Source organism: Diplotaxodon limnothrissa, linkage group LG8 (assembly GCF_057381915.1).
Source record: "Diplotaxodon limnothrissa isolate DT_005_m linkage group LG8, D_limnothrissa_male_GT1.1, whole genome shotgun sequence".
NCBI classification, from domain to species: domain Eukaryota; kingdom Metazoa; phylum Chordata; class Actinopteri; order Cichliformes; family Cichlidae; genus Diplotaxodon; species Diplotaxodon limnothrissa.
Genome location: NC_140603.1, coordinates 15079293 through 15089437, shown reverse-complemented (window position 1 = coordinate 15089437; position 10145 = coordinate 15079293). Strand labels below are relative to the sequence as shown.

General features: G+C 40.0%; 1 protein-coding gene across 1 annotated transcript; it reads right to left on the bottom strand.

Moving 5' to 3' along the window:
- Positions 1–39: 39 nt before the first annotated feature.
- On the bottom strand, positions 40–6597 carry LOC146626551 (testicular acid phosphatase homolog). The gene is made up of 11 exons (XM_085361320.1): positions 6508–6597; positions 5355–5450; positions 4316–4402; positions 3208–3354; positions 2871–2969; positions 1872–1967; positions 1339–1471; positions 1023–1105; positions 802–908; positions 356–537; positions 40–149 (listed from the first exon to the last, which is right to left on the bottom strand). The coding sequence occupies exons 1-11, from the start codon at positions 6595–6597 to the stop codon at positions 40–42; spliced, it is 1230 nt and encodes a 409-aa protein (XP_085217446.1).
- Positions 6598–10145: the final 3548 nt, after the last annotated feature.

Here is a 10145-nt window from a genome sequence, read left to right as displayed (position 1 = left end):
TTTATATATTTCATGGTACAAGTGTGTCAATCATCTCTGCTACACTTCCCTGGAGTACTGTCCTCTCCGCCTGAGGATTATCACCCCTATACTGAATAACAGCGCCACCGCCAGGAGTCCCACAGCCACTGCAAGAGCTGTTATGGTACCTGTGGGAGACAACAACTGTTTAGCTATACATGGCAAATATCCAAAAGCCTTGATATGTTTAAATGAGGCAGTGTGTTCTGAATAATCCCAGACAAGCCCCCCCTCCAAAAAAAACCCCCCAATAATAATAAACATGTTGCAGAGAAACCTGGTGGCAACACCAAATACAGACATAGACACAGATTATAAACTTTATCTTGTTCACCTGTGCTTGACCATTTTGTCTTAAACCCACACTCGGCCTGCCAGTCATCTGCCAGTACGTCCTTCACCAGCTCATTAAACAAGGATAAAGGACAAGGGCTCAACCCGTTACATTCTGGCACAGGGTTGGGGTAGGGGTTGTTCCGAGAGTCATTGTGGTAGTGCAGCTCCACAGAATAGGATCTGGGTAATTATTAGGACGAATCCAATGAGAGGACACACATCTGTAAGTGTTATGCAAATGTATTTGTATTATGTGATGCTTTCACAACTGCAGCCCTGGGCGGCTGCCAAATTTCCTCAGATCGCAAAGGAAAGGTATTTGCTCGGTGCATCCAAACAGAAAACCGCGATACCTCAAAATGTGGTGGGCATCTGACCTACATAGTGTGCTTGAATATGCAAAAGAGAATAGTGCAGGAAATAAAACTGGAAGGAAGTCATTACCCATCATGCTCCTGGTAGAACTCAAAGAGTTGACAGGCAGCGTAAGGAGGAAGAAGCCCGTTATACACGTCCAGAGCTGCCTGGAGGGTGATGAGTGTAGAGTCATGCTGGAACGAGGAACAAGCACCAAAGCAATAAGAAGGCGAGGAGATACAGTACATCAAGCAGCAGTTTACACAGCAGATTATAAATGTGTGCTCGTACACAAGCAATGCACTTACAGCTGAGTACATAATGAATTTGAGAGTGCTCCCTTGCTCTACAGCCTTAGAGAAATTCCTCAGGATGGCATTCAGCAGGACCCCTGGAGAATTACCACAATGTCAACAGTGCAAATTAATTTTTCTCACATACCAAGACAATCCTTTTGACCTTATTGAGCATCCTGTCTTGGCCCTGTAATCATCTTTGTCCCATTAGCTCATATGTGCTAATAAACAAAGCTTCGGCCAGCAGTCACATGAGATAAACAGAGCTTCTTCTTTTTTTTTTCCTCTTGAGTGCTCTAAATTAATTGCCTCTAATGTGAATTCCCACCTCCCGAGAGCCTGGCCTTCTCTTTTCGCTTGTGACTGAGGATGCTGTACATGACCTCAAAGGAAGCTATTCTCTTCAGGGTGTCCAAGACCTCTTGGGTGGCCCAGCGTGGCAGAGTCAAGTTATGAATCCTCTGCAAAAGAGAAGAATGTTCATTACGGCACTGCCTTACGCTAATAATCACATTATACAACATGGCAGCAAACGAGGTTTAAATGGCCGTACTTTATAGTTTCTATTATCCCGTCTATTTTTAGCACCAGTCTGAAGATAACAGATGCTCATTTTGCATCTCATTATGCTTTAATTATCATTTCAATATGTTGCCCCATTCGTCTTTTACTGTATGTATAAAGTGATTTCCCCGCACTCCTACCCTCGCTCTATTTCTCTGGAGATACTTTGACGAAAGCACATTATTGTTCCTTTTTTGTGTTTTTCTCTGTCACTTCTCTGCATCTGGGTTTTGTAGCAGCTTGTAATGTGCATAATACAGGTAGCAGAAATATTTGTGGGCTTGCTTTAAAGTATACCTCACAGTTAAGAGTGTCGTGGACCCTCCATATTTTTTTACCAACCAGCTTGGACACGGGGTAGCCAGTGTGGTTAGAGAGAGCCTCCACAAAGTACTGCACAGGGAAGAAAAGAATAAGGACATCAGTTTAAACTCTTTAAATAATAAGGCTCAAGGGAACACAACAGTTTAATTACCATTTTTATGAGTAACATTCCATTTATTTATGGATATTTGTCCAGGCACACTGATTAGATATCTATTTTAGGGGTTTATAATCAAAAATTGCATAAATTAGCATTAGTAGTTCATTAATGTGGCGATGACTGTAAGTTTAACCTTTGGTCAGATAACACGGTGATACGTGGCACCAGTTTGGTTCGTGTATATACCTTGCAGGTACTCTGCCTCCAGCAGAGGGTGTTAAAATTCAATGCAGGATGCCCTGGCCTGATCTCAACTATCACCCTAATAGGCCGCATGTGGGACTCCATTTAATTAAAACCATTTTATTGTAATTCTTAATCTAATTCAATCTAACCGTTAATTAGTGTCTCTGAGAATGTGAGAGAAATTGCACTGTGCAGCTTTTCGTAGGCACTGGAGTCACCGTGCCTGAGAAAATCACTGAGAGGACATGATGTCTTCAGCATAACAAACACGTCTACTAGAGGTGCTGATTACGTTGACATCAACAACTGTGAAGTATATACTTACTGAAATAGGCATTTCAGCATGTGAGTTAATTTACAAATTAGGGCCGGGATAAGCAGACCAGGAGAGGCTGAGGTAAGGACACGATTTTGTTTGCAGCAATTTTGATTGTGTAAGCCTGATGATATTAAACGACGGGGTTACAAACAAGTTTTCACTGGTTAGCAGGCACATGACTCACGGAAAAGATATGCTGAACACAAACTGGGCTGTGAGCATTCACGTCACTGAACAGATGCTGATGGGCTACAGAACAGTGTATTTAGAGGTCTGTCTGGCTGTGTGGAGACGGCCTTTGTCTTACCTGGTGAGCTTTAAGGAACTTCTGGTAGGGATGACTCTCGAAGGTCTCCGTCATCATAGCGCTGAACCTTGGACAGTCTTTACCTGGAGACCTCAGCAACTTTAAAACAGCAGTTAAACATCAGTGGAAATAATGAACGTTAACTCGAGGTACTTCTTGTGGGCACAAATGTATGCTCATTTCACACTTTAACACTGTGGGGAATCACAGCTGGGATGCACACAGATGGCCGCATGGAGCTACAGAGAAAAGCCCAAAATAATTTATACAATTTTGTAATCAGCTTTGCGTGGCTGCTGCTGTGAAAAGAAAATATTTATGTGGCTCAGCAGCCCACCTTGTCGAGGGCTCTGGGGATGGTGTGCACTGGAATAGGCCGCCACAGTAACTGGGGCATGATGGGTCTGGTTTGGGGGAACATCCCAGCAAGGCAAGCCTGGGCACTCATCAGAGTGCGGTCGTAGTCAGTACTCCGCACATATATCTGTTGTAATCACAGAGAATACATGGCATTAAAAAGCATTCATATGCTGGTACTGGAGTGGTTTCACTGATCCGACTATGTGCTGTGTTCTGGGGTAAATGAGGCTTACGTTTCTTTTCTACATTTAGAAATCTCATTAAAGTTTTTGCCTTTATTTTTGCAAGCAGTACTCATCCCAAGTCAACTGAGGTACTTCCTTAACCCAAAGAGTCATAGAAGAGTCAAATGAATGAGAAGGAAAGGGGAGGGGGGGGCAATCTGTCTTGCTGTGATCTCTTCTGACATCAGTCTTCCCTCTTCTATAGCTCTCTGTCACTCTCTATCAGGTTTTTACACATCATAAATCAAGCAGATAAGGTTGGATGTTCTTGTGATACCAGGAGTGCTTCTGTTTTGCCCCCCTTTTGTGAACGTAAAACAGACATGGCAACACGCGAAAAGGTATGGCACAAGTTCACTGAGATTTAGGCAAGAGATTGTCAGTGATAAGTTCTGAGAACAGCTGTCATTAGTTGTGGTAATTGTGTTTTGTTTAAGAGAGAAAGACGAGCACTTAAAGCAAGAGAAAAAGGAAGGTAACGAGTATGACAAAGCAGAGGCAAAAAAGAAATTACAAATCTCTTATAATGTCAGTGTGTTTAGGATCCAGCACACAGAAGCTGCATATTTGCTGACAGCTGTACTTTACATGAAGCCCACGGGCTACATTACCCTCCCATGTTTAGCACACTGCACGGTCATGACAGTGAGTTCACCAAAATGAGTCAGGCTCATTAACTTATTGTATGTTTTTACAGACGTGACAGATGGTGACTGCTCGTACGCGCACTTGATTTTACAGGGCACGCATGACAAGAGGCTTAGGAAGCTCACAACAGAGTTCACCTAAACAAAGATGGGGAAGGAAACAGCAATTAACACGCAGATACGCATATGTGTTTGCATACACAGATACACCTACCTCTTTGCTGTTATAGTCTTCACTGAGGAAATTTCCGTAACGCCTCCTTAGAAACCGGCCGAGTTCAAACTGCTGTTTCATGCCCAGCTGGAAGGAAAATTGCCAGCATTTTACATTTTTAGCAGAATTTGACCTTTTGATTGAAAACGCTGCAGATTTATGGTCCTAATCAACCTTTTTACATAGATAAGCAACTTTTACCCTGTTACCAGTGTTTCTCAAAGACAAAATAATGAGTTTATACACTGTAAAGCAGCTAATTGCCCGACAACAGAGCAAAGTCACAGGAGGAAGGAATTTAATTAAAGCCCGAAGTCTGTTAAAAGTGTATTTTATAGTGAAAGATTTTAAGTAAATGAATTCAGCAGTTTTTGAAGTACAGTGATGCATTCATTGTGTTAAGCCTGTGATCCTCCTGTTTATGAATTTCTTGTCAAATTATAAGCATAAAGTCTCTATTATTATTTTTCTTTTGTTTGACTTTTTCACCTATATTTTAGTGAACTGTGTGTCACCCCAGTTCAAGTATGGTGGCCTTAAAGCGCAAAACAAAATAACATTAAAGAGAAAACTAGAAACATTTAGAAAGGACATACTTTGTAAACTACTGAAATGTAATTTTCTGTTTTGTTATTAATTTTAAATGTCAGTGGTTTTTTTGGGTTTTTTGGGGTTTTTTTTAAAAAAAGGTTTATGTAATATTCTTGTGTTCTGTTGTGTAACTTAATTTTTTTTCCTCTTGGTGTTATTTTCTAATTTGTTTGTTAAGATAAATAACAGCTTTGACTGTTTTGTTGTTTGTTTCTTGCTATGCTGTTATTATGTATTTTGTTTTATTCTTCTCTTTTCTAAAATGCTGTATTGCAATTTCTACAATTTTTGTTTCTTCTGCACTGTAGGGCCTCCGTACCACAGCCCAAATGATTTTGTGTAAAACAAGAGCTAGAGTAAAACTATTAGACAATTCAGTTTATACAACCAAAATCTCTTCACGTGTTTTGTTAACAACAAACCAAAATGTCAATGACAAATCAAGTACCTCAGTCAACTGTCCGAAACCCTGAGCCCACACTTCCTCCCCATATGGATCCCTGGGATATGACTCAATAGGTGATCGATCTCCGTGCCGGAACACCTGAGCAGCAAAACAGATATTGTCACATGATGCCATGCTGCTGTGTTAGCATTACACTGCACACTTAAACAAGATTATCACCCTGAGACAGAGGTAATAAATAGAGATCTGTGACTGTGGACAGCGTGGGCAGGATTTGAGGCACAAGTGTCATTCTGATGATGTCATCAAGGCACAATCATTAGAACTGTTGCATTAGTGTTATTACCTGACAGCTCACTTTCTGAGCCGTGACATAACAGAAAGGTTGAATTAACGGGATTGTGCACACATCTGATTCACTCTTGTTGATCCCACAGTAATTTTACAAACCACTCGAGTGAAACACATCATAAAAATAACACAATAACACAAGCACAAGTCAGCAAAGATCCAAAGGCTTTTGAATATAATTGCTGCACAACAACATGAGATTTTTTTTATGTATGTAAAGTAATTAAATCAATAACTAAAAATAATAGTTTTCAAAAAAAAAAAAAAAAAACCCAAAGATTTGTGAATCTAAACTCAATGAAATTCAGTGGAGCTGTATACGAGGTTGCTGAAGACTAGCAGGAATTTAGTGGATTTAGCTGATAACACACTTTTACTGTCAAGCAGTTGGTTAAGCCGTAATAGTTATGTAGCAGATATATAATTTTATTGTATGCTGTCCCAAGGTAAGTGGTTAAAGCACTTAAGCAACATACACATACAAGTTTTTTTTTAAAGGATACAAAAAAATAAAAAATATGAAACGCCAAATCATAAGAATAGTGTGATTTCTTTTTCTTAAATCATTCAGTTGGGTAATAAGGTGTTATGTAAAGAGGTTTATGTATAAAGCTGCAGTGTGTGGGAGAGATATGCTAGACACTGTTGGAGTTTAGGCTCAAAGTAATCCTTTGTTACACAAAAAAGTGCAAAAACAATAATACTGATCGGGCAGGAAAACTACAATGCAATCAGTAACCATGCACAGCAAAGTGTCTTCCAGATTATATAATAATCACAGGATTCAACAAAGAAATGCTGTCAAACATCTTGTGGGGGGGAGGCGACAAATGGGGGAACTTACAGCTACAACAAACTTCAGCACCCGGCATTCAGTCAAACAGATGCAGCAGAGAAGGAACAAACAGCCCAAACTCTTCTGCAACTTCTGCATCTTTTCAGCTAGTCGAGCGTCACCTGCTTTACAAAATTCTTTCACTGAAAGACGAAAAGTATCAAGAAAGTTAATCTATAAAATCACAATTTCCCATTAAATAAGGGAACAAAAAGAAACAGAAACAGTGCAGTGATGGAGATAAAGTGGGCTGTGTGTACCAGTCATGATCTTAGGATATGGTTTATATTATTATTATAATATTTTACTCGAAGTACATGTTGACTATGATAAGAGGAATCAACTAAGCATGTAACATAATCATTGAAATATATATTTTTTTTAATTTGGGTTACTTTGTTCTTAAAAGTTGAAGTCACTTTCAGTAAATTTCCATAATCTTTTAACAAGCTGAGCCACTGATCTGTTGATAATAGTGTTCTTTCTTTCCAGTTAAGAGAAATTATTATTATGTTGTGATTCAAACATTAATTAAAACCTTAAAGCGCAATATGCAGCGTGCGCATGCATGCAACAAAATGCTTTTTTTTTTATATAAATGAAGATTTGCACTTACCTCAGCTGCTTGTTCACATATTTTGGTGTTGTAGTACAAATGATTCGCAGACATATAGATATATATATGTGTGTGTGTGTGTTTGTGTGGGTGGGTGTGTCAAATCCTCACTCACACCCAGGCTGACACTAAGTGCATGTTTCAGTAAATTTAGGCAGTGCTTTTATAGCCTCCCTACCTGGCCTTGCGTGGGTGTCGCTCTCTCTCTCTCTCTCTCCCTCTTTGTCTTTCTCTCCACCTCTCCTCTGGGATTATTGGTCCCAGTCTATCTCCATTGTCAACTGGAGTCCAAGTCACTGTCTCCTTCTATTCCCCGCTGCGCACATGACATGACAGCCCGCCACGGCAGGCATTTTTGTGTCAGCTTCTGATCTTATGAAAACGTGTGACCCTTGTGTGGATAATTTCACTTTAAAAGCACCCCCACATTTAGATGCTTTACAATAGCACCATGACAAAGTGTAGATGCACCCACCTGGCTTCTAAAATTGTACTCCTGCATGCGTAAACACACATGTCCTCACTTAAGCACTGGCCCAGAGCCACAAACACTCATTATAACTTGCTATGTCATCCACTGTTGGTTTTGCCCTAAAATTACAGGGCCTGGAGTGTTTTCCCTTACATGGCACACATGTAAGTATCTGTTAGTATCAAAGTAGCTTTATGAGATACAATGGGATTAGTAAGTGTAAAGATTTAGAGCTATGCAGCGTTGCCATCGTGTTTGATAAGTGTAAGATAGCATCTTTTGTAACAAGCAATTTAAAGTATTCACTGAGGTGGCGTGTCAGAGTAACATTTTAGATACTAAATTAGGTTTTATAGATAATGATCTGCAAAGAAAAAAAGAGCATAACTGGCAGCTTGTATACTGAGCGAGAATCCCGCGTACTTTGTTAAAACAACAACAAGATTAAATGTGTCCAGTTCTGCTTTTAGTTTGGTGATCATTTATATCTTTATTCTTCTGTTTGTATAGTTCACTAAAGTGTTTTCTAAAGGCTTGTAGATTTTATCACAATGCCACTTCAGTTGTTTATGTATGCAATGCTAATTATGTGTACTTTATGCAAAGACTAAAATGCTGTTAGTTTTTGTCCTTTTAATGCAGACTGGGATTTATTTTCAAGAAGACAAAAAAATCAGGTATTATTATTTCTTTGCCTTATAGTAATTTTTACAGTGTCACACAGTATTAACAGAAACACACTGGATTTAAAGTATTTTTAGTTGCCACGGTTTAGCTTGTAACCTTAGTGTAATTGGTTTTGCCCTCATGTTTCGCGTATTTTACTTTTTTTCTCTGCTTTCCATGTTTCGCCTCTCTTTGTCTTCTTGTTTCTCTGCGACTTTATTCTTTTCTGTTTTTTCTTAATTTAAAGGTTAGTCCTTCACATGCTTCTGTGCTATTACTTCCTCTCTTTGTTCTCTTAGTATTTAGTATTTAGTATTTATTTATTTATTGTCATTGTCAAGAACAATGAAATTGCGTTTGGGGCTTCCATACAACCCAAAAAAAAGAAGAAAATAATAAATACCCCTTAAAACCCAAGTGTACATATTTAACCCAGTGTGACTCCAATGCAATAAGACAATCCTTAGCAATAATGTTCGTAGAAATTCAGACAAAGACCTGAGAAACATGACAAAATACAACAATGCAACCCATTCAATATTATTGTACTGTGAGATATGATATCAGATATGATAGTTATCTATTTAAGAAAGAGGGGGGGGGGGGGCAGGAGGGGGAAGAGAATAAAGATATGATGCACCAATGCAGACCAGTTCATTGCTATTAAGAAGTTGGATATGGTTATTGTCCGTGAGAGGGGGGCAGAGAGTTCAGGAGCCTCACAGCCTGTGGATACAGGCTGTTGGCCAGTCTGGATGTTCTGGCCTGTATAGACCTGTACCTTCTCCCTGAGGGCAGCAGATGGAAAAGGTGGCGCGCAGGGTGATGTTGGTCCCGCAGGATACTGTGCACCCTCCTCAGACAGCGAGTGGGGAAGATATTACTGATCTCTGGCAGACTTGTTCCAATAATTCTGCCAGCTTCTTTCACCACCCGCTGGAGTGCTTGCTGATCGGCCTTGGTGCAGCTGGGGAACCACACTAGAAATCCATACGTCAGAACGCTGCTGATGGCACAGTTGTAGAAGTTCAACATCAGAGATCTGGGAATGTGTGCGCTCCGCAGTCTCCTCAGGTAGTAGAGGCGCTGTTGGGCCTTCCGTACAACTGAGGTGATATGGTTGCCCCAGGACAGGTCCTCGGTCACAGTTACCCCCACTTTAGCGTCTGATTCAGTTCACCTGAGCCTTATTAACATTCTCCCTAGTGTGTAATCTGCGTGTTTTCCGTCAATCTTTTCCATATCATCATGTGATCTACCTGTTTATTCCTGGTTATTTTGCTTTCCTGGTTTCCTTGCTCCCTTTCTGGAAACTCTGCGAGACACTTGAGAGTTCTGCATGTTCCTGCAGAGCCTTTTGTTCTGTATTTTTCTCTAAGTCATTAAAGAACATTTTATTTGACTGCCTGCTTGTTGGTCCTTTTTAATGTTCTGCATGGGGACCATTAAAGAACTTTACCTTAAAGAACTTGTGATAAAGTCCATTGTAGCAACTATAATGCCAGCTTTTAAAACGTATATGTGCACTGACGTTCAGCATATGTCGGAACTAATTTAAAACTCTGATACTGTGCAGTGGTCTGTGTGTACATCTGTTTAACCCCTTCAATTCCACACCACAGCACTACACAGTAATCCTCTCACTGATACACAAACACAGACACACACGCATGGGGGCAACATGTGTGTGATACAGACTTTGGTACAAGTTGGCTTTGAAAAGCACCCCTTTAAATATGGGTCAGCGAGTCCACCTGCACTCATCTCACAGTAACATATACATATATTTGCATATCCATTTAGGGTTTTTAGTGGAGGATAATAAATGCTTTTTACAATATGGGGCCAAAAGAAACTCATATATAATGTAAAATCACATCACCACATTTGCAT